Source organism: Callorhinus ursinus, unplaced genomic scaffold, assembly GCF_003265705.2.
Source record: "Callorhinus ursinus isolate GAN/ISIS: 27379988/994484 unplaced genomic scaffold, GSC_fseal_2.0 scaffold13, whole genome shotgun sequence".
Lineage (NCBI taxonomy): Eukaryota > Metazoa > Chordata > Mammalia > Carnivora > Otariidae > Callorhinus > Callorhinus ursinus.
Genome location: NW_027397075.1, coordinates 21,447,122 through 21,472,801, shown reverse-complemented (window position 1 = coordinate 21,472,801; position 25,680 = coordinate 21,447,122). Strand labels below are relative to the sequence as shown.

The 25,680-nt window shown below is 39.5% G+C and overlaps 2 protein-coding genes across 2 annotated transcripts in view; one reads left to right on the top strand and one right to left on the bottom strand.

Annotated features, from left to right (window-relative positions):
- The window catches only part of ADSS2 (adenylosuccinate synthase 2), a 34,345-nt gene extending 22,061 nt beyond the window's left edge, over window positions 1–12,284 (bottom strand). Inside the window, exons 1-3 of the mRNA XM_025877526.2 lie at window positions 11,980–12,284; window positions 895–997; window positions 58–126 (exon numbers count right to left, since the gene is read on the bottom strand). Coding sequence (XP_025733311.1) covers window positions 58–126; window positions 895–997; window positions 11,980–12,162 — 355 coding nt within the window. The 5' untranslated portion in view covers window positions 12,163–12,284. The remainder of the gene's footprint in view (window positions 1–57; window positions 127–894; window positions 998–11,979) is intronic.
- A 1,824-nt stretch (window positions 12,285–14,108) lies between these two features.
- CATSPERE (catsper channel auxiliary subunit epsilon) overlaps window positions 14,109–25,680 on the top strand; it is a 163,190-nt gene continuing 151,618 nt past the window's right edge. Inside the window, exons 1-2 of the mRNA XM_025878056.2 lie at window positions 14,109–14,199; window positions 16,021–16,069. Coding sequence (XP_025733841.1) covers window positions 14,135–14,199; window positions 16,021–16,069 — 114 coding nt within the window. The 5' untranslated portion in view covers window positions 14,109–14,134. The remainder of the gene's footprint in view (window positions 14,200–16,020; window positions 16,070–25,680) is intronic.

Below are 25,680 nucleotides of genomic sequence, written 5' to 3'. Positions count from 1 at the left end.
AATGAACTTTCCAAAAAATAAACTAGTCCCCAGGCAAAGTGGTCATTCTTTCCATACCTTTTCCTTTTTGGACATTTTTCTCTGCTTCCTCAAATAATCCGGGAAGATGAATTACCACACCATTTCCTAAAGGAAAGCAAACAAATCCCAACCTTAAATATCTATACTTATAATACAGACATCTACGATAACCCTTATCTAGAATAGTGAAAGAGTAAAGGACTTTGACAAATGGGACATCTGATTTATCAAGGGAGTTACCATAGAAATGATTCCAAGTTTTAAACAGTAGTGTAATGTAAATACGTAACATATAGAATATAAAACACTAATACTACATTTGGTATAATTTGAAGTTTCTTTGCAACAAAGTAAAACTGTTCTTTTGGAAGAACCAAGTTACGTTGTTCTAGTTACAGTACAGTAGGCGCTAAATCAAGGCCTTTCAAATTAGGGAATCATACCCTATTAGCGGTCATAAAATCAATTTAGTGGGTTGTGATTAGCACTTTTAAAGATAAAAACCTAGAAGAAAAGATTGCAGACTGCATCATGTTATGAGGGTTCAGAATGAAATCCATGAAACACCTCCTGTATTGCTTACTATGTATGCATCAGTGTTTGGAAAGCTGACTTGATGATCTGCTTTATAAAATTAAGATTGCCAGTGACCACAATTAAATGCAAATCATTCCAAAAAGTATCAGTGCTAAAAGACAAGAGGTGTAAAATAGCCAGTCAGGTATATTCCAGAAGGTACCAAGGTCAAGATTAATAAGGGATCAATGAATCATTTGAGTAATGAGAGATGAAATCAGCTCAGATAATGAAAAATGAACACAATTATCAATCGAGGGGAGAAAAAACCCGAAGCGGTTCAGTTTATACACTTACCAATGAATGCAGTAACATTTGGATTAATTATTCCACTGGGTAAAAGATGAAAATCATATTCCACAGAATCTACAACAACTGTATGGCCAGCATTATTTCCTCCCTGAAAGTACAAGATAGGGAAAAATTGAACCTGACGATAAATATGACAAGTAACACATCTCCCTTCCAAAGTGAATTAATAATTTCTTCCAAAAATGTCAATATAACTTAAGAAAACCCAAGTATGTATTTGCCACAAATACATATTCTTTAAAGGCTTCACAATATTTTGGCTACCCTCTCTTCTTTCCCCATCACAGTACATAGAGTGGTTTCTTTCCTGACAGGATCTAGAAAACTGGGGAATTCAGGTTTCTGGAAGGTAGACAAACATACACCCTCTTAAAAGAGAAAAAAAACGTGAAAAAAGTACAGGGAACAAATTATTTTGTTCTTGGCACTCTATAGGACATGTAGCAATCTAATCAAAAATACATGATATTTTATCCAAACATAGAAAAATCCCAAAATTAGAAAAGAGTAATCTATCCAGTTACCCTAACTTGATGTAAACATTCATGTAATTCCCATTGTATTCAGAGGGTATCAAGCACCTTTGTGACCTGAAATTTGTATTCTTACATGGACTTATCAACTAGGAAATTTCCCATGGAACTCCTCAAATATTGGCTACCCTGAGACTCTAATTTTTAAATTTATAAATCAATCCTGTGAGTCTGTTTGGTACCAATCCCTGAATCCACTCATCTCTGGATAAAATAATAATACGCTGGGTCAAGGAATCTCTAAGCTGAGAAACATACTATAAACCCATGGTGAAACTTCCTGAAGCTCAGGCCTAAAATGGTCAAGAAAAAGCAAGATATGAAGTCAGATTAGAAAAATCAGGTACACAGCAGACTAAGTGACCAGATACTTTTTCTAATTTCTAAGTTTAAAAAACATAGAAAACACAAATCAACTGATGATATGCTTAAACTTCTACACAATAGTAGCAAAAAGTTTAAAGCAAACAAATCAGGAATGTATTTGCAACAAACAAAAACCTTAACAACATCCTGGCTGGACTTTAAAACAGTATCAATCAAAACTATGTCCCCTGAGAATGACTGGTTTAACTTCATCCCTTGGCTATTTTTGACAAAATGAATGTTATTTTTTACCAAATCATCACCAATCACGAATTCACAAAAAATGCAGAAAACAGGTCCTGCAACAACAACAAAAAATCCTCCAAAAAGGAAATGCCTATTTACACTGTGTTTTGCACAGCTACAAAGCAAAGAATTCCTTACTTGAAGACTAGTGTATGTCAGGTATGTTTAAAACATAACAAGCCTCGACAGTGGGGCCTGAAGTGTAGAAGACAACAGGACAGAGGTCGGGTGGTAAACAGTACCTCCCTCCCTCCCTCCATATACCAACGGAACTGTTTTAAACAGGAAACATCTGCATAAGATACAAAAGGCACCGGATACGCAGTACAAGTGAAGGCTTCCCATACGCTCCTCTCCCCGCCCACCCTTCCCTACTCCTGCCAGCCAGCTACCACCAGTTTTTGGTGTCCTTCCTGAGGGAATTTTGCATAAGCAAACAGGTATTTGTATGTTGTTTTCTTCCACACATACAAATGGTAGCAAACTATATACACCTGGGCAGCTTGATTTTTACTTAGCAAATCGGAGCGCACATTCCTCATCCTGTAAGCCGAGCCATCTCCTTGTAACAGCGGCACTGTCTGTGCTGCTTAGATGCACAGGGAATTTACCTGGTCCCACAAGAGGCAGACCGGTTGTTTCCAAACTTTTGTCATTATAAACAATGTCACAATACACTTCTGGGTACACACTTTATTATTCACACTTGTGCAAGCTTATCACCAATTCTGATAGACTCCTAAAATAAAAATAACCCACAGGACAATTCTTACTTGGTTTTTACAGCATTTCTTTTACTTTATCCCTCCTACCAATATTAGCCTTTTTATCATGACTTTTTATGATTTAGGAAACCTCCCCCAAACTTTCAGGAAAAATCTTTTCAGAATATGAAGCTCATTAAAATTTCCTGAGACCCTACGAAGATGCTAAATTCTAAATTGTTATAAATCACTGAATCTAATAAATTTTTACTAAATTGTTATAAAGTACTAGTAACTTTGCCACACACAAAAAAAAACAGTCAAGATTATTTCAGCAAAATCAGTTTATTTTTTTAATCCATCATTTGCTTAAGATAAAAAACTACACCGTAACTTTTGGAGTAGATCTTTAAGTAAGTCTCCCTAATATCCACAAAATTATTATTTTTTTAAAGATTTTATTTATTTATTTGACAGAGACACAGAGAGAGAGGGAACACAAGCAGGGGGAGTGGGAAAGAGAGAAGCAGACTCCCTGCCGAGCAGGGAGCCCGATGTGGGACTCGATCCCAGGACCATGACCTGAGCTGAAGGCAGACGCTTAACAACTGAGCCACCCAGGCGCTCCCACAAAATTATTTTTATAGAGATACTAACATAAATCTTTTGCTGAAACAATTATTAACTCGGTGGTGCTCAATTCCGTTCTCATTGTGTAACAAAACCATACTCTCTTAGATAATATTTTACCGAGATAGGCAGTAAGGGTGGCAATAACCGTAATAAAGAGATGTTTCTTTCTGTGAGGCAGGTGGTTGTGATCCATCGTGTTAGATGATGTTAGGGGGATAAAATGGTTTAATCTGTAAATTCTTCCAAGTTTTCAGGTGGTGGTTTGAGTTGGAAAAGTTCAGCTGCAAAAGGCTTGAATCACTTTACTGACCATCTGAGCTCACTCCAACATTAACCAACCCCTTCAATAACCAATGTCCTATTAAGGCTTACTATATGACTTAAATCTATTTTAAATTCTACTTGGTTGAACAAAAACATATGGTTAAATATACCCAGAATAACCCTAGATTATCCTATTAAGGAGCAAGAGGACAAAAATGTAAGTGTGCGTATTAGTATATCTGGTCATTAGGGCCCTAAGGTGAGTTGGAGTATGATGGCTTCTAATCTTACAACACACAACTATGCAGAAAAAAGATTCCTAAGGTGAGTGGAGAAGGAGCTACTAAGGAGTTTCTTGACAAGGTGATCTATACATGAAGTAAGTTCTAGTATACCATCATATTTTACAAAATGTAATAGATGAAGCTTCAAATTTGCAATGTCTATTTGGATGCTAACATAAAATATTTATAAATTGTGTGGAATATAAAAAATCACCTTGGGAGCTCAGGCAGTTGTCTCCAAACATAGATTATACTGGTCCAAGGAGAGGTCACGTTTATTAGCAAACAGCAAAACAAGGTTTCGATATGAGCACCATTGCCAACCACCACCTCACCTGCCCACCCTCACCCTCCAGTGAATTACAAGGGCAGAGAGCTTGAATTGCGGGTTCCACATCTGTGATCCCACTGCCTCTCACACGGGCAACTTTATGGTGGGTGCCAGAGTAAGTAGCAAGAACACATTTTTAATCACATTTAATAATTCTATAAGTAGCACTGGGGAGGCCACAGAGAACTATAATACACGTTAAGAGATAAATATTTTCTTGTCTACTTTTAACAGGAACGTACCATTCGCTTCTCAATGCAAAATTTCTGCAAACTTGATAAATTATCCCTAATTTATACAGTACTAATCATTATTCAGATGATTAGTTACATGTAACTACCTCTTGCTGTTTTGCTAAATTCCCATAGCACATGATCCCAGTCATGTAGCATTTAACACTTTTAATTATCAAAGCTGTATGTTTTATATTATGTAACTAAAAACACAATATTATGGACTAGCAATTAATGTTTTCCAGATCAATCATATCAATAGAGAAAATATTTTTTAACATTTTAAAATTTTAAATACTAAACATTTTAAATTTTGAAATATACCCCCTAAACCCCCAGGAAACAAAAAACCAGCGTGAACCCAAAGTGACTGCATATTATGTGGCAAGTTTCTTTGAGGAAAAACGTAAGTTTATAATGCCTTATTGATGGCTTTTCCTGTAGTGAATACCAAGAATGAATGCAAATTCATTGTATTAAAGAATAAATATATGAAAAAATCCAATCAGGTCTCAGCAGTCACAAAACATCCCCTAATTTGGTATTTATTTTACTCATTTTGACTATTATTCTTACATTAAGATTAAATGTAAAAAAATATTAAATAAGCTTCTTAATGACCAAGAAAAAAATGTCTCATTGACATAAACTAGAACATGATGATGGGGACAAAAAACAGAATTAAAATTCTATGTTCTCAAAGCTAAAAATCAAACTTTCTGATGTATACATTTTCGTTTTTTTAAACCATTACTTAGATAGCTCACTTTCATAGTTTGAGTTAAAACAATAAAAACCTATTTAATTCCAAACATTCTTCCCTCTAGAAAAACCCTAGGTCAACAGTGTATTAAGACTGTTAGCAAACAATTCACAAACAAGAATAACCCAGAACTAATATCTCCTCCTTCCGTATTTTCCTATCTGAAATTAACTCTAGGTCACAGCTACACCTTTTGTTTGTTCAGTCCCTCTTCTTTCCCCCCTGCTCTCCCAAACCCCTTATTTTGCAAATCATAGTAATCATTCCCTCGGGCCACAGAAATTGATCCAGACTGGGAAACCTGATCCAACCAAGCCTGAGACAATCAAGCTCCTCCCACCTTGGGAATTTGATTTTGAGAACGAGGAAGGCAGTTAGTTTAGTGACGCCTGGCATTTAAGGGAGCATACGTTAAAAAAAAAAAATGGTTGCTAGTTCTGGCTGCTGAGATCCCCGGAGCTGCCTTTACCTGAGGCCACTCAGGGTTGGCCACCCCACCTGGCTCTTGCTTCAAACAAATCCCCATTTTGCTTAAGGTAGTCTCTCTCCATTGCTTGCAAACAAAAGAATCCAAATGATTTACAGCACAAACTAAATGCGACAAAGTATGTATACAGCTCGCTTTCTAAAGTTCACGTCTTAACCCTGGTGATAAACTGAATATAAAAAATGAGTAACTTACAAATTTTAATAGTTATGCTGTCAAGAACAAAACTCTAAAACACTACAGGGATGATATAGTAGTATTTAGTTATTTTGTAACTGTTCTCAGCTGTATACTTAGCAATCTGGTTTTAAGCTTAAGAAAGAAGATAATTTTCTTTCCGTTCCTTGAGGAACCTCTGGTTCTGAGGGAACCAGAAGCTGTCAAGCCCAACTCTAGAATAAAAGTTTGGATCAGGAAATGTTGATATGTGGAAGTTTCTAATTAAGCAGCTCCAAAGGTCCAGGGGAAATTTAAAAAAAAAAAAAAAAAAAGTGATTCCTGATTCTTAACTCAGTTTGCTATTAGGTCTTCCTCTTCCCCAAACTACACTGCCCGCCCCGCCCCACCCCAAGTTCCTGCTGTGTTCGAGGAGGTAAAGAGGGGTCCACGGCCTCCTGCAGTGCTATAAACCTCAAACAATGGCCTCTGTACCAGCAACAGTAGAGACCCAAGAGTTCCGGGCTAACAATCTCATGCACACAGCCCGGAGGCTTTCTCAGGCCACTTAGGCCTCTAAAATGGTCTGTGTGTCTTCTCTTTGTCCTTTCTGCTCTGAATACATGAACACTGTATTATAATCACAGAGCTCTAAGTGAATATCCATCAAGAACACTGACTGCCCTGGGTTACAGCACAGAGCAGCAAGACCTCAGACCCCATGCCTCAGAACTATTTCAGCAACCACAAAAAAGGGTCCCTGTTTCTTGCCTAGAGTCTTCAAGCATCTTAGAAACCTAACAATGTTTTGAGACAATGCTTATTACCTGTGCTGGTTTCTTAGTAAAGACCTGTGTCTGTCTTTCCAAGTGAAACATTTCACTATTCGCCAAAACTAAAACACTTGTTAATCCACAGCAACAAGGATGACTGTTCTTTTTTTAAGATTTTATTTATTTACTTATTTATTTATTTATTTGAAAGAGCGAGAGAGAGAGAACGGGGGCGGGGCGCGGTGGGCAGAGGGAGAGGGAAAAGCAGACTCCCTGCTGAGCACGGAGCCCGAGGACCCTGGGATCATGACCTGAGCCCAAGGCAGATGCTTAACTGACTGAGCCACCCAGGTGCCCCAAGGATGACTTTTCTTTTATGAAAAGTCGTATAATTGCAATTAGCTTGTGATTTCAAAGTAGAACAGGTTAAGTTACTATCAGTAAGTTGATCAATTAAACTATTCAACAGTAACCAGACACAGTAGATAGAAAGAGAAAACATACAGGGTATCCGAATTTCTTTTTAGCAAAGGCATCCAAGCACACTGCAGTTATCTTTTTTAAAGGCTTAAGATACCCACTTTACCTTACGTTATTATAGTTACCTTCCAGCTTCACACAGATAAATACACATGATCAAAAGTTTTGGAGGTTCTTAGGTCCTAATCACAAAGCTTTTAGACTCTAGGTACCTAAATCTAATATACACACTTACTAAACCAGGGTCATAGATGGGAAAATCAGACATGCAACCAAAAAATGCATAAACCAATGATGTGTGATGCAGCTCTTTACAAATCCTTGATTAAAAATTCACCTAATCATTACATTTATAAAGACATTTTCTTAAAAACACACTGAAATAGCAGATTTTCAAAAAATATTTCTAATAAAACCCTTCCTTTAAAGTTTGTTCTAAAGGTAACTTAAAATTACCCAACTAATCTACCCATTCCCACCAAAACTAAAGAGACAAAATAATATTGATCATACACCACTGAGATGATCTCATTTTTAAAAAATTTATGCCTCAAAAGTAGAGATGTTTTTAATAAATTATATATTACATACACTTATATACTACTCTACTATTATATACAAATGACAGGATTTATATATTATGTCTATCAACAGAACAGGCTTAAATAGTGAACAACTTGGGACATCCTCATTAACTAAACTTTCAGATCTACTGCCCTCAGCAGACAAAAACTATTTACTAGAATTACATGGCATTCAACTAAAAGATGCTGAGGAAATACACACAAAAAAAGATACAAATATCAGTTATCTATTTTTAAACAGATACAAGAGATAAAACTTTAGTATAAACTATTAAAGCCCATGAACATAATGGTACAATATAGTAAATACTAGTTAAAATACCAAGTAACAAATATTAATCCAACAAATGCTGGGGATTCCACCTTAAATTCATGCCATCAGTCAGTTAACCTGTCCAGGAAGATGTTAAAATAAGTTACAGGAAAGGGTTAAACTACTGGTTTCAAAGAAATTTCTAGAGGTGATCCAGTCACCTAATAAATATTTGCTGAGTATTTACTTCCTCTCTGCCTCATCGAGTATTTGGTGCTATGGAAAACAACAATAAAAAAGAATTAAGTCCTCTTTTTGAGAAAACTTCTAGCAGGGAAAACACAGTAATCCAAGAAAGCAAGATCTAACCAAGTACACCACACACTGGTATACACTTATGTACTTGGGAAATACTATGAACTATATATAAAAAAAAAAACTTATAGTCAGGGGGTACAGAAACGGCAATTATTATAAATCTGGAAGAATGGTTTACCTTAAACACTAATTCTCTACCATCTTCCAAATTATGGGAAGTGGTCTGGGAGGTAATTTTAGCTGTATAAAGTCAAGGCATTACATAACACTTTAGCTATCCCTTTTAAATTAGCTCTCAGTTTTTCTGATTATTCCAAGGAGAAAGTCTCTGTTTGCTGCTGTTAGAGCTTTTATTTATTTTATTTTTTTTTGACTTAGTAATAGCTGGTTTCAGAGCCTTCTGTGGATGCCAGCATCTAGACACAAATTAACATTTTTTTCATTATATTTACTTCATAGCAAGCTTTTATATATATAACAAGTGACAGGATAGACTTTCCCTTTAAAATTAATTTTAGTTAATATTTTCTTTATATTAACTTTAAAATCCTGGGGGCGGGGGTGGGGGAGGGAAACACCAAGAAAGGAAATACTGTTCTAGCTATTCCCAATCACAGGCAACTTCCAAAACTACCTTGCTTGCTTTCCAGGAGAAAAGCCCTTGCTTAAGAAGTAGCAGAAAGTGGCAAAAAAAAAAAAAAAAAAAGTAGTAGAAAGTGCAACAGTTAAAATCTCTGTAGTTTCTACTCAACAAAATAAATAAAATATAACAGTTTATTTTGGAGGATTTGGCCTAGTGGGGGAGACAACTACTTTTATGCTGCCAGAATGGGGCCTTTCTCTGCCCATACCTTAACCCTTTGAAAAACTAGTACCCTCTCCACCCCCACCCTGTCAATACTTGCTTATGTAGCTGTTGTCCAGTAGACTGTAAGCTCCTTTTGGGCACAATCCCTGCCCTTTTCAGCTTAATTCTGGGGCCAAGCAGTTCCCCTAATAGTATCACTTGTAGATCCTCATTACGTGATTGTTGGATAAATGAACTAGGCCTGGAGTTGGTCCTATACTTCTTTTACTTAAAAGACATCAATTTGAAATTAAGATGTTTCTAGTGGTAGTCCTTTGATGTAAGTTCTACACACATATTTTTGGATCTAGAGAATTTACCAAATTATAAATAACTGCATATAAATCCTGAATCTGAAATATAGGCCTTAAGTGCACCGATGATGAAAATGCCACTGGCTTTGCATCTATTCTTTCCAAAAGGCATTTGATATATTAAAATATACAGTTAAATGGTGATTAACATAACAATAATTAAAAATATATATATATAGTTAAATACAATACCAGTTTTTCTTTTAAAAACTTTATTTTGGAAAAAATTTCTTATGAGTCCATTGTTAAACTATGGACACATTATGTGTATACCACTTCTAGAGAAAATCTGCATAAAATTTGAGTTTGGGGCATGAATATGACCAAAAACACATATTAAGCTCTAACAAAGTACCTATTTTCAGTAATACACAGAACTTAAATCATCAAACAAGGCAATTCAAGCTTAAAATGTCTTTTCTAATGCTGACTTTCCCAGCGCTCTACACACACTAAGAATTTCAGCATTCCATAGTCTTCAGTTTTATAAGTCAGGAGAAATTCATTAAGGAGAAGTCAGCTTGCTAGAGCTGGCCAATTAATATAAAGTTACCAAGGTGAATCACAAGAGAGATCCTTCAATCTCTTCATCCTGTGTCTACTTCCACTAACAAAACTAGTAGGAATCCTTCTAATGATGAGTTCTTAAAAGGCACTAGAATATGAAGATTTTAGAATTATATAAAGTGTGCAGAAAGTCAAAGTTTACAGAAGAGGAAAGTCTGCCTAACTTTCATTCACATGTTCCTCCTCTATCTTCAGGTAACAGTTTAAAGCCAAACTTGGCTCCTTCTCAATCACTTCTCTCTAGGCTTTCCAAGGGCATCAGATGAGATTGGTCCATGACCTTCTTCAAGAGGATGTTCACGATAACATACTAACACCTTCTCCAATCTGCAAACAAATTCTACTACTTTTCAAAGAAATACTAAAATCGAGAATCTTTTAGAATAAATGCTATTGATCGTTACATTTCCCACAACTTCTTATAACCCATAATGTAACTCAGCCTAAGTATTACTATTTCTGGGAAAGGAAGAGGTCAGGAACGACATGGAAGGGGTCAAACAGGACCAGCCCCTCTCCCTTTCTACTCAGCAAGAGTTGGGTATTCTCGTACTTCTTTCCCTATAGCACGGCCAGATCTGATTTTAAGGCAAAAGTAAGGTGAAAACTGGCTTGCGGAGCAGCTCCTTAGGCAGTGTAGGGCAGGACTTCAGTGGAAACACGCTTCGGAGTAAGGTATTAAGGTGTGTCCCCAGAGCACCCCCAAGGTGGGGAGAGGTGGTGGGGGTGCTAGGGGTAATACTAAGAGGCAACACCTATCTTAGCTAAGGAATGGGCAGGGTGTTTCTGCATGCAAAAAATAAGACAAATCAGAATCTCTGCATTTAGCATTTTCTGTACTTGTGATTACCTTGTTTCTGCGTGCTCAGAATGATAATCAGTTTCAGGTGGAAAGCTTTCAATGAAGCGGGCCTACTAACTTGTTAGAACATATACAGCATGGCATCATCATATTGTGCCATGTTCGTGAAGAAGAAATCCTCTTCCAAGGTAAACAGTTTCAGATATATTACAATTTGTTTTGAAAGTGGTTATTGCTCAACTATTTCGAATTTTGAAATTGGCAATAGTTACCTAAGAGCCTTTACAAAGGCGTAGCCTAGAGGCTGCTTCAAAGCAAGCGACAAATAGGAAGAAAGCTTACACTGAAAACCACGTGTCTCCCGGTAGGAAGTACATTACCAATCCATTTCCCGAAAGTTCACTTTCCATGTGAGCGTAACAATGTAAATATTTCTAAATACCAGATTTGACATCCACGTATTTACTTGCCTCACTCGCAAAAGAGCTGGGATTCTTTCCTCTGGGACCAACAAGTAAAAATAATCTACCCTTAATATTAATACGCGGGGTACGGAGTCAAAAACCGGGGCCATTAACCGTCCAAAGCCCGGAGGTGGGTTCTCGTGTCAACAAAGTGGACCGGAGGAGGCAAAGGTCTGAACGCTGGGGGCCTGAAGGTGGGGAAGTGGCGAGTGGGTTTTCGGGCGCTTCGGAACAATCCATTCCCACTCGGTCTCGCTGGGTGGGCGGGTGGGCGCGCGATGGGGGAGGGGGTTATGCCCGCGTGGGGTCTCCGCCAGGAGTCGGGAGCAGGCCTCGGGCAGCAGCTCCTCAAACTCAAACCGTATCCCGCCCCCACCCCGGCCCCAAGCTTGGGGCTGGATACTGGCCCCCAGACGGAAAACTGCAACTCCCCAGGCATCGCGCATCCCTCAAAGACTCCGGGTCAACCCTGGTTTTCCTCCAGCGCCACCGCAACCCCTCAGCCCAAGACCTCAGGTCAGGGGTCTCTGACCTCCCGCCATTTCTCCACGTCGCCGCAGCTCCAAGCAGGAGAGAACCTCAAGGTGACACCTTCTTTGGGACGACGGATCCGGGTTCCGCGCCCGGGCTCTCGGGCCCGGCTTCCCATCAGATCCCGGTTGCCTCACCTGGCAGCGGCACACGATGTCGGCGTCCTGCGCCAGCAGATCCACCACCTTCCCTTTGCCTTCGTCGCCCCACTGCGCGCCCAGCACCACCGTCACCCGGTTCCCTCCGGGCCGCACCCCGGGGCGGCCACAGTCGCCGTTGGGCAGGGAGGATGCCGCCGGGTTGGTCTCGGCGAACGCCATGGCTCCAGTGACGCGAGGAGAGCCCGAAAGAGACGCGGGCGGCGAGTAGTGCGCGAACTGAACTGCTCTGCGGCCGCCAGCCACATGCGGAGGAAAAAGGAGCCAGAGGCCGGCCCCGCCCCCGCCCCCGCCGGGCCACCACCCTCCAGCCAGGCCCCGCCCCGCTCTCCTCCACAGCCCACTCAAGGGGCGACCATGACTGCCCCGCGCAGGCAGGCCGCAGCAGCACCGCCCGCAGGAAGAGGCCCCGGTGGCGGCAACCGCCGCCACCCGGGACCGACGCCACGCCCCTTCCGCAGCCTGGCGCACCACCCCAGGGCGAGCCCCGCGAGCGGAAGGGGGCGGGGGCGGGGCCTCCAGCGCGCTTCGCCTCAACGCCCCGCCTACCCGCCCTTCTCCCGCTTTTCAAACCGGAGAGGCGCGGAGGTGCGTGCTCGAGCGTCGGACTACAACTCCCGGCATGCAACGCTCTGGGCCGAGGCGACGTTTTCTGGTGCCATGCTGTTTGCCGTCTACAGGGTCTCAGCCTCTGAAGGCGTTTTGTTTTTTAACGACTTGCCTTTATTAAGGGATGAGATAACGTGTGCGAAATACAGAGGGTAGAATTCCAAAATACAAATGCGATGGAATGGAAACGTAATTGGGAACTAAAGGTCTACAAATAAGAACAGAGATGGAACCGGGATCGAAAAGGGCATACGCCAAAGTAGAGCAATAGAGGACATTAGAACTGAAAATCTAGAGCTCAAGTTCTAACCCTTCTCATTTTATACATTAGTAACAGGGGCTCAGAGAGGAGGAGGGCAATAGTGATGTATAGTTTGTGCCAAATACTGTGATACACTTAGATCTTTTAAATCCCCCAACCATATAAGGTAAGTAATACTATCTTACCCTTATATTACAGTATTTAAAACTCAGTTAACTTGCTCTAGTGCAGGCTGAGTTGGTACCGAGACAGTCCAGAGCCCAGACCCTTTTTTTTGTATATTCCATTACTCTTCGTGTTTCAGTTGCAACTAGATTCTGGAGTAAACTGTACCTACTGCGGCAACACAAATTAACTATGGTATCTAATTCCGATATAAAGTTGCTTCGGAAAAACCTGGGATTAGAATCACATTAAATGCAAGGTCTACTACATATACATCATATACACACAATCACGTTCTCTAATGGTCCTAGAGCGTATTTTAGTATGATACTAGTTTTACTCAATGATTCGTCAGTAAGCATAGAGGACCTATTACAAACTATGATGGTACTGGGCCCTGATGACATAAAGAGGAGTACAGATAATAGTTTGCAGCACTCAAAGATTCAGATTATTTGGTCTACCATCAAATAAACATATAAATTATAATACTATGTGACAATTTTGGTATTTGTTTATCTTGGCTTTACCACAAGATTACAAACCCCTTTGTAAATCAGAAAGCTGTCATATTTCTTTGTACTCAAGTGCGCAAGGTGTTGGGCATAAAGTAGGTGCTCAATAAGTACACGTTACTGTTCATTTCCGTTGAATTTAAAAAACCATTTATGGAATGCCTCACACTGGAAAGCACTACCAGATACGTATTTGTTATCGCAGTACTTATATACAGTCAGGACGAAAATTTGGGCTAAAAGATACCGTAACTTAAAAGCTTCACCTTCGTTCAGTCACCTGGGATTTTCCGAAGTGGTTTTGCTATTTCACTCCAAAACAGCATGATTTCTGCCTTTCCTCAAGTCTGGTTTACATTTTCGACTCCGACCAACTGCGAGGTTCCCAGGGAGCCAGGTAGCGGCGCGCGCTGGCACGCATGCGTACACGCACTAGCCCGCGCGGGCGGGGAGGCCAACCCCACCCACCCCCGGGGCGCCCGGCCCCCAGCACCTCCTACTCGGGTCCGCCGGCGACCCCCGTGAGCGCGCGAGGCCAGGGCGGGCGCGGCCTGGGCCGTTGGGCGGACGCTGTCCGGGCGCCATGTCAGTGCAGGGAGTGGCGGTGCTGCTGTCGTGGCTGAGCTGCTGCGGCTTGGCCGTGTGGAGGTAGAGACAGGCCACTGGCGCCCCAGGGCACCGGGCGGGGGTCGCCCCTGGGACCGCGCCCCCGGTGCCTCCGCGTCCTGACCCACCCGCCCCCGCAGACCACCGCCTGGAGCCCGAGCTCCCCGCGTCCAGCACCTGCGCCCCGCCGCCGCCTTCCGAGAATTTTCGATGGATGAGGGCGGAGAATGAAGGAGCAGGTTTAGGGCTTTGCTCCTCCAGGGTCTGGGTAACTTCGTGTCGCTGTCCTGTGGACAGCTGAGCCCCTGCGAACCCACCCATAAACTCCTTTCCTCCTGCTGCACTCTTGTTTTGCCAGAGAGGAGAGGACCAAATGAGAGCCCAAAAGTCGCCACTGGGGAGTGGAGGCAGGGGGTGAGGGCACTTTTGTAGGATAACTAGGTAGTTGATGGTGTATGTGAGGCAGATGTATGAAAGATTTATGACAAAGTGCTTTATAAAATGTAAGCACTGTACAAATGTAAGGGGATGTAATTCCTGCATAAGGAATGGGAGTTGGTTCTGTGATTTGATTTAGGGAGTGAAGGATTTAACAGTTCTGAGAAATCCTCAGTGCGAGTGTGATTTTTGTTCAGTATTTAGTAACTGCTGGATTGGAAAGTGAATCGAAATATTTTAGAAAGATTTTCAGCATAGGTTAAAATACAGATAATTAACCAGAAAAATAATAATCTGTGAATATTCCGTTCAGCGGAGGTTTTGCTATAACTATTACCCTCTAACATTAGGATGTAAGAATACCGACAATCAATCAAACTATTATAGAGATTTCAGAGGAAAGGGATCTAGGGCACCTCATTGGATGGTTGGGGGCATCGAACAGTTAAGAGTAGCCTTGGAAAGGGTCAGTGAAGTAGTGAGAAAAAGCAAAAAGGTAGCATTCTGACAACTTTGTAAGCTTCTATTTTCTCTATAAAGTGAAGAAAAGAAAACCTGTCTCATGGGGTTGTTGTGAGGCTTGAATGCAAAGATATATTTAGCTCCCAGAACATGCCTAGCAAGCAATGGGTCAATAAATAAGGAGAAGGGATATTATTAAGAATGGCCTGTGAATTCAGGGACTTCATAAACTTTATGTTGTACACCAGAGGTCATCAAGCTTTCTGTAAGGGCCAGGTAGTAAATATTTCAGGCTTTTCAGGTGATACAGTCTATGTTTTAACTACCCAACTCTGCCATGGTAGGGGAATGCACACCCCCAACAGTAGTAAACCAATGGGTGTGGCTGTGTGTCAAAGAAAATCTATTTAGGGGTGGAATTTGACCATAGCTTGCCAACCCCTAGTCATAATGATAAATTTCTTTCTCTTCCCTAAATTTCCAATGAGAATTTAGTGAAGACAAAGATGTTATTGTTTCCCATGGTAAAGTCACATGCTCCTTGAATTTTATTTCTTAGTAAGCTGTTCTTTTAAAGGACAAAATTTCTTAAATTTGATGTAATGATTTTTTATTGTTAGCTTTTTGGGGGTTGGAGAATTCAGGGTAGATGTCTTATTTAAATAATTCTTCCTTTCCCCAACGTCTAAGAGACATTTATCTAAATTTTCTACTAAGAGTATTAATGTTTTTGACATTTCTTATCCCAATGGAGTTGCTTTTCTTAAATGATCTAAGGTAGGACTGTGATTATTTCTTTCTCCTTATGAATCGAGATCCATTTTCCAGCTCCATTTATTATCACCTCTGTCCTATACAAAACTTCTCTCCAGACTTACATCTACTTCTGGGTTTACTATAGAATCCCTCTTATTTGGAGGAGAAATTAGTTTTAATATTTATATTTGAACTTTTCCTCCACAGGTATTCCACTAACAGCCCAAACTACCACATTTTTAGTACCAGAAGTACTGTAAGTGTGTAATTTTTTCAAACTATAGTATTATTATCTACCTTAAAGCAGAGAGCAGTATTTTATACTCAATTATAGCACAGTTATCATTTATTTTTATTTCATTTCCTTTGTCTCATCTATCATCCTAATATAATCCCCTTGCCAATAAATGTCCTTAAATATATATGTAGCAAACATAAGTAGTATGGTTTTGAGTGTTTTTGTGATTTAATATTTACAGATAGGGTGGCCATATAATATATTGCATAAACTATTGAAAATGAAAGATAGTGCTATTAATTTTTATGCTGGGACAACAGATATGAATTGCAACTGCCTCCACAAACTGGGATGAATGGTCACTGAAGCTGTAGACTTCATTCTCTATATTACTTTTTTTATTCAATACTTTGTCTACTTCACTTCTTAATGCTGCCTGCTTACTAGTATGTGCGTGTTTTATTTGTACAGCCCCCCAGTGATGGACACATGGCTTTCTATCACTGCAAACAACATTGTGATGAATGCCCTTTTACATGTCCTTTTTATGGGTCTGTGCAATAATTTTTCAGCTGGGATATAGGGAGAGCAGATGCCTGATTTAACTAAATTCTGCATGATTGCTCTTGAATGGCAATCACAGTTTCTACTGTCACCTAGTGCAAATCTTCACCAAAGTTTGGTATTAGTGAATTTTATTTATTTTATTTTTTAATTTTTTTTTAAGATTTTATTTATTTATTAGAGAGAGAGAGACAGCAAGAGAGGGAACACAAGCAGGGGGAGTGAGAAAGGGAGAAGCAGGCTTCCTTTGGAGCAGAGAGCCCGATGCGGGGCTCGATCCCAGGACCCTGGGATCATGACCTGAGCCGAAGGCAGATGCTTAACGACTGAGCTACCCAAGCGCCCCTAATTTTCTACTTTTTTATTACCAATTTTATTACTATGTGTAATAGCTTATCACTGTCATTACTTTCAGCTATCTGATGACTAGTGATTTTGAGCATCTCTTCCCATATTTATGCAGGTTTCTCTTCTGAATTGCCTGATCATAACTTTTGCCCATTTTCCATTTAATTTTGTGCCCTTTTCTTGTTGATTACAGAGTGCTGTATACATTCCACCCTCTATATTAGTTGAATGTTGGTTTTAAATATTTCATTTTCTTGTCTCTCATCTACTCATCTAACCATTACTGTTGTCTGTGAATATTTTATTTTTTAAGAAAAAGCTGACTTTTGTTGAGCCAAACCACCCCCCCACATACACACACACATACACACATGCTTTTTGACCTCATACTTTCTACTTTTTTGGAGTCTTATGAAAAATCTTTTCCTACCCAGAGTTGGGTATTTCTCCTATTTTTTCTTTTAGGTGTGTTATATCCTGACCTTTCAAATATAGGTCATAAATCCATCTGGGGTCCATTTGTATATAATATAAAGTATGCATTCACATTACTTTCTCCACATAGTGAACCACCACCTATTAAACAACTTACTGTTTTTCTATTATTTTTCAGGTATTATACTTTTTTTCCATATATAGATGTGTCAATTTCTGAACTCTCTTCTTTCCTGTGGGTAGAGTTGACTAATCCTCTCTTGTTTCATGTAGCTGCAGTTTAGTTTCAGTGCTATATACTCTTCCTTTGAATTAACATACCATAATATATGCATCATTTTACTGTAGATAAGCAATTAGGTGGTTTCCATTTTTAGTCTTTTTAAGCCTACTATGATTAGTGGGCTACTGGACTTGGTAGTCTACTATGAACATTTTACTACCTATCGTCTGCTTAACATATATATGCATTTCTGTTGGGAGTGGAATTGGTAAGTTGTAGGGTATATGCACATGTTCAGCTTTAGTTGATGGTGCCAAAGATTTTACAAAGTAATTGTATCAGTTTACAGTTATATTCTATGTATATATATATCATTGTATTTACATTATTCAGAATCAGTCAAAAGGAATCTATATAAACTATATTTTCTTTTACAATGTCATTTGTTTTTAAATTCATTGCTATCCATTTCTTATTAAATCTGTACTTAACAGTTAAACTGTCATTTATAGTTAATTTCTTTAATATCATTTATTTATATATTTCATCTTTGTTTTTTATACAGCTTTGCTGTATATTGACCATTTTATTAGTCATTTTAAAAATTTCCTTTTTTCTAAGTAGTCTCTACACCCAACATGGGGCTCAGATTCACAACCCTGAGATCAAGAGTTGCATGCTCCACCAACTGAGCCAGCCAGGCACCCCCTAGGAATCTGTTTGATCTCTGCTGTTCCTTTATCATTTTTATAGAGGTGACAGAAATGTGTCATGTAACCAAAATAATGGAGTTATGTCATTACAGAAATGAAAATTGGGAGTCAGAGTTTGATTCTCAACAAAGGAGGTAGACAAATGCAAGCGAGTAGATGGTAAAACGGGTGGCTTTGCAGGTTGCTTGCAAGTGATATTCAGAAAAAGAAAATATTGAGTGTACAGAAGATACTTTAGGGATTAAATAGTTAATAAATCTTAATGGAAAGCATTTTAAACAATATTTCTCTACCTATTTGCTTTTCCTGGAGCTTTAGCATGAGGGACAGGATTCAGGTTGACACACATCCAGGAACCTGTGAAGGTGCTCTCAGGGAACATAAACTGGTGGAGGCCATCTCTGTGCTTTCCCTCTGCCTCACCACAGCTTTCCAGTATCTCCTATAAAGGACCTTATGCATTTGTCTAGAGCCTGGTCTTTGTAACTGCTGCCCACAGGATACCTCCAGATTGCCTGGCTCTGGTGGCCATGGCTTACACTTGTAGTCCCATAGGACTGTATATATTTGTATACTTTAAAAGCTGCTGCTTGAGTGTCTAGCTTCCACTCAACATGAATCTAGGTGCTGACTGAGATCTTCCCTTTAGGACAATGGCAGGACTTGGCACATCCTCATCTACTGGGAGTTATTAAAAATAAAATAGGCTGCTTGGACAATCACAGAGTTTTGAAGGACAACCAAGAGCTAGGGCAAGGTTAAATGATAAGGCTCATCTTTTACACAAGGCCACTCCTTCAAGACTAAGAGAGGTGGTTATTTTATTTAATGCATAAAAATGAACACAAGAGAGTCAAGGAAATAGTAGAAACAGAGGAATATTTTCCAAACGAGAATAAGATAAAAGCTCAGAAAAAAACCTCAATGAAATGGAGATAAGTAATTTACCTAATAAAGAGTTCAAAGTAATGGTCATAAAGATGCTCACTGAACTCAGGAGAAGAATGGACGAACACGGTAAGAACTTCAACCAAGAGATAAAAAGTATAAGAAGATGCCAAGTAGAAGTCACAGAGCTGAAGGATATAATAACTGAACTGAAAAGTACACTACAGGGTTCAACAACAGACTAGTTAAGGCAGAAGAAAGGATCTGTGAACCTGAAGATGGAGCAGTGGAAGTCACCCAAACAGAGCACTAAAAAGAAAAAAGCAGAAAAAAGTAAACATATCTTAAGGCATTTATAGAATAACATCAAGTGGACTAACATTCACATTATAGGGCCCCAAAAGGAGAAGAGTGAAAAGAGCAGAAAAATTTCTTAAGAAATAATGATTGAAAACTTTCCTAACTTGGGGAAGGGAACAGACATCTAGATCCAGGAATCCCAGAGAGTTACAAATAAGATGAACCCAAATTATTTAAATTATAATTTAAATGTCAAAAGTTAATGCACAAGGAGATTTCTTAAAAGCAGCAAAAGGGGCGTCTGTGTGGCTCAGTTGGTTAAGCATCTGCCTTCTGCTCAGGTCATGATCTCAGGGTCCTGGGATTGAGCCCCATGTCAGGCTCCCTGCGCAGGGGGGAGCCTGCTTCTCCCTCTTCCCCTGTCCCTCCCCACACTCATGCTCACTCTCATGCACACGTGTGCTCTTGCTCTGTCTCTCAAGTAAATACAATCTTTAAAAAAAAAAAACTTTTGTTACATACAAGGGAAACCCCAAAAGGCTATCAGTAGATTTTTCAGCAGAAATATTGTAGGCCAGAAAGGAGTGGCACAAGATATTCAAAGTGCTGAAAGAAAAAAACTTCCATACAAGAATACTCTATGCAGCAAAGTTTTCATACAGAATTGAAGAAGAAATAGTTTTCCAGATAAGCAAAAGCTAAAGGAGTTTATCATCACTAAAGTAGCCTCACAAGAAATGCAAAAGTAACTTTTCATGCTGAAAAAAAGCTGGATGGGAGCTAATTAGTAACGACAACATGAAAGAATAAATCTCTATGAAAAGATATATATTAAAGGTAGTGGATTAATTACTTATAAAACTAGTGTGAAGGTTAAAACACTAAAATGGTAAAATATAACTGCAATAATTTGTTTAGGGATGCACAAGATAAAAAGGGGTAAAATGTGACATTAAAAACAATGTGCAAAGGGTGAGTAAAAATGTACAGCTTTAGACTGTGATCAAACATGTTATTGTCTACTTAAAATAGACTTCTTACAACTTTTTGTATGTAAGCCTCATGGTAACCACAAAGCAAAAACCTATAGTAGATACACAAAAGATAAAGAAGAAAGAATCTAAGCATACCACAAAAGAAAGTCATCAAACCACAAAGGAGAGCAGAGAAGAAGAAAGAAACACACAGAAAATTACAAACCAGCCAGAATACAGTTAACAAAATGACAGTAAGTAAAACCATACTTCATATTATTGTGCTTCACTTTATTGTACTTTGCAGATGGTGCCTTTTTTTTTTTTCAAATTGATGGGTTTTGGCAACTCTGCATCAAGAAAGTCTGTCAACACCATTTTCCCAATCTTTTGCTCATTTCATGTCTCTGTGTCATATTTTGGTAATTCTCATATTTCAAATATGTTCATCATTATTATATTTGTTACAGTACTCTGTGATCAGCAAATATAACTTGCTGAAAGCTCACATGATGGTTAACATTACTCACAATATTTTTAAGATTACGGTATGTACAGTTTTTAGACAATGCTATTGCACACTTAATAAACTATAGCATATTCTAAACAATTTTTATATACACTGGGAAACAAAAAATTCATGTGATACACTTTACTGTGATATTCAATTTACTGCAATAGTCTGGAAATGAAACTGCAGTATCTCAGAGGTATGCTTCTACCTACCTATCAGTAATTCCTTTAAATGTAAATGGGCTAGGGGAGAGGAGCAAGATGGCGGAGGAGTAGGAGACCTGGATTTTGTCTGGTCGCAGGAATTCAGCTAGATAGGGATCAAAACACTCTGAACACCTACGAATTCAATAGGAGATCAAAGAAAAAAATAGCTACTCTCTGAACAGAAAAGCAATGACTTTCTGAAAGGTAGGACGTGCGGAGAAGGGAATCCAAAGCGATATTCAGTAAGATAGATGACGGGGGAGGGGGCCTCCGTCGGCTGCTTCTGGCAAGTGATAGAGCCACGGAGCACAAAATCAGAACTTTTAGAAGTCAGCTCTGCTGAGGGACCTCGCTCCAGTGGCTAAGCGGGGGTGGAACCCTCGCTGGGACACTGTGGTCTCAGGACCCTCGGGGCCACAGAAATGCCGGGGGTGCCTGAGTGCGCCAGAGCTCCCAGGTATCAGAGCGGAGAAGCCAGCTGTAGAGATGGAGCCGAGGCGTGGGCTCTCAGCTCGGGATTGCCATAAACCGTGATCTGCAGCACAGTCGGGCCACTGCTCCTCCAGCAGGGACCCAACAAGTGGCAGATCCGGGGAGACTCCCCTTCCTCCGCAGGAGGAGCAGCATGGGAGTACACTGCAGGGATCTGCTGGGTTTGGAGATTCCACACGAGGTCGTGTGCCAGAGATAGAAACGTTCGGTCACAGGCCAGGAGAGCACGGAGTGCGGCAGGAGGCTGGGGAGACAGGAGTGATTGCTTTTCTCTGGGAGCTCACTGAAGAGTGGGGCCCCAAGTTCTCAGCTCCTCCAGGGTGGAGATTGGGAGGCCGCCATTTTCACTCCCGTCCTCCAAAGCATTACGGAAAGCTTACAGGAACAAAAGCTCCCAAGAGCAAACCCGAGCAGATTTACTTAGCCCGGACCCAGCAAGGGTAGGGCAATTCTGCCTCCAGCAAAGACATCTGAGAACCACAGCAACAGGCCCCTTCCCCAGAAGATCAGCAAGAACAGCCAGCCAAGACCAAGTTTACCAATCAATGAGAATGGCAGAACTCCAGTGCTAGGGGAATATTGCACATAGAATTCATGGCTTTTCCCCCATGATTCCTTAGTCTTTCAAAGTTAATTTTTTTAACTGTCTTGTTTTTTTTTTAATTTTTCTTTTTCCCTTTTTCAACGAACATCTTATCAATTCCTTTTTTAAAAAATGTTTTTTATTTTTTATTTTTCAGTTTTAGAATTGTATTCTATCCCTTCATAGTAGTTACCCTTATTTTTGGTGTATATATGTGTATATATGTGTGTGTGTGTGTGTGTGTGTGTGTGTGTGTGTGTGTGTGTGTGTTCTCTCTTTAAAATTTTGGGATACAGTTTCTTCTAACAGATCAAAATATACCCTAAATCTCTAGTGTGTATGGCTTTGTTCTAGTCTTCTGCCTGATCGCATTCTCCCCATCCCCTTTTTTTAAAAATTCTCTTCTTTTTTCAACCGACTCCTTACCTTATCAATTCCTTTTATAAAATCTTATAATTTTCATCTTTACAGTCATATTCCATCCCTTCATTGTATTAACGCTTATTTTTGTACATATATGTTTTTCTTTCCTTAAAGTTTTGGGAGGCACTTTCTCTAACAGACCAAAATACACCCAAAATCTAGTGTGTGGCACCAATCTATGCACCAGCCTGATCATATTTGATCATGTTCTGTTTTGTTTTGTTTTGTTATTGTTTGTTTATCTTTTCTTTTCTTTCTTTCCCTTTCTTTCCTCCTGGTCTCAGGTCTTTTCTGATTTGTTTAGTGTATATTTTCTGGGGATGTTGTTACCTTGTTAGCATTTTGTTCTCTCATTCATCTATTCTCCTCTGGACAAAATGACAAGATGGAAAAAATCACCTCAAAAAAAAGAACAAGAAGCAGTACCACTGCCTGGGACCCACTCAATACGGACATTAGTAAGATGTCGAAACTAGAGTTCAGAATGACGATTTTAAAGATACTAGCTGGGCTTGAAAAAAGCATGAAAGTTATTAGAGAAACCTTTCTGGAGAAATAAAAGAACTAAAATCTAACCAAGTCAAAATAAAAAATGCTATTAATGAGATGCAATAAAAAATGGAGGCTCTAATTGCTAGGATAAATGAGGCAGAAGAGAGAATTAGTGATATAGAGGACCAAATGATGAAAAAGAAGCTGAGAAAAAGAAAAACAACTACTGGATGACGAGGGCAGATTTCAAGAGATAAGTGATACCATAAGACGAAACAACATTAGAATAATTGGGATCCCAGAAGAAGAAGAAAGAAGAAGAAGGTATATTGGAGCAAATTATAACAGAGAACTTCCCTAATTTGGGTAAGGAAACAGGCATCAAAATCCAGGAGGCACAGAGAACCCCCTCCTCAAAATCAATAAAAATAGGTCAACACCCCAACATCTAATAGTAAAACTTAGGAGTCTCAGAGACAAAGAGAAAATCCTGAAAGCAGCTCGGGACAAGACATCTGTAACCTACAATGGTAGAAACATTAGATTGGCAACAGACCTATCCACAGAGACCTGGCAGGCCAGAAAGCACTGGAATGATATATTCAGAGCACTAAACAAGAAAAATATGCAGCCAAGAATACTATATCCAGCTAGGCTGTCATTGAAAATAGAAGGAGAGATAAAAAGCTTCCAGGACAAACAAAAACTAAAGGAATTTGCAAACACAAAACCAGCCCTCCAAGAAATATTGAAAGGAGTCCTCTAAGCAAAGAGAGGGCCTAAAAGCAACATAGACCAGAAAGGAACACAGACAATATACAGTAACAGTCACCTTACAGGCAATACAATGGCACTAAACTCCTATCTTTCAATAGTTACCCTGAATGTAAATGGGCTAAATGCCCCAATCAAAAGACACAGGCTATCAGATTAGATAAAAAAAACAAGACCCATCGATATGCTGTCTGCAAGAGATTCATTTTAGACCCAAAGACACCCCCAGATTGAAAGAGAGGGGATGGAAAACCATTTACCATGCTTATGGACACCAAAAGAAAGCTGGGGTGGCAATCCTTATATCAGACAAATTAGATTTAAACCAAAGACTGCAATAAGAGATGAGGAAGGACACACTATCATCCTTAAGGGTCTATCCAACAAGAAGTACTAACAATTGTAAATATCTATGCCCCTAACATGGGAGCAGCCAATTATATAAGCCAATTAATAACAAAATCAAAGAAACACATTGACAACAATACAATAATAGTGGGGGACTTTAACACCCCCCTCACTGAAATGGACAGATCAGATCATCTAAGCAAAAGATCAACAAGGAAATAAAGACTTTAAAGGACACACTGGACCAAATGGACTTCACAGATATATTCAGAACATTCCATCCCAAAACAACAGAATATTTTCAGACCACAATGCTTTGAAACTAGAACTCAATCACAAGAGAAAAGTCGGAAAGAACTCAAATACATGGAGGCTAAAGAGCATCCTACTAAAGAATGGATGGGTCAACCAGGAAATTAAAGAAGAATTTAAAAAATTCATGGAAACAAATGAAAATGAAAACACAACTGTTCAAAATCTTTGGGATACAGCAAAGGCAGTCCTAAGAGGAAAGTATATAGCAATACAAGGCTGTCTCAAGAAACAAGAAAGGTCTCAAATACACAACCTAATCCTACACCTAAAGGAGCTGGAGAAAGAACAGCAAATAAAGCCTAAACCCAACAGGAGAAGAGAAATAATAAAGGTCAGAGCAGAAATCAATGAAATAGAAACCAAAAGAACAGTAGAACAGATCAACGAAACTAGGAGCTGGTTCTTTGAAAGAATTAACAAGATTGATAACCCCCTGGCCAGAGTTATCACAAAGAAAAGAGAAAGACCCAAATCAACAAAATCATGAATGAAAGAGGAGAGATCACAGCCAACACCAAAGAAATAAAATTATAAGAACATATTATGAGCAACTCAATGCCAGCAAATTAGATAATCTGGAAGAAATGGATGCATTCCTAGAGATGTATCAACTACCAAAACTGAACCAGGAAGAAATAGAAAACCTGAACAGACCTATAACCACTATGGAAATTGAAGCGGTCATGAAAAATCTCCCAACAAGACAAAAGCCCAGGGCCAGATGGCTTCCCAGGGGGATGCTACCAAACATTTAAAGAAGAATTAATACCTATTCTTCTGAAACTGTTCCAAAAAATAGAAATGGAAGGAAAACTTCCAAACTCATTTTATGAGGCCAGCATTACCTTGATCCCCAAACCAGACAAAGACCCCATCAAAAAGGAGAATTACAGACCAATATCCTTGATGAACATGGGTACAAAAATTCTCACCAAAATAGTAGCCAATAGGATCCAACAGTACATTAAAAGAATTATTCACCACGACCAAGTGGGATTTATCCCTGGGCTATAAGATTTGTTCAACATCCACAAATC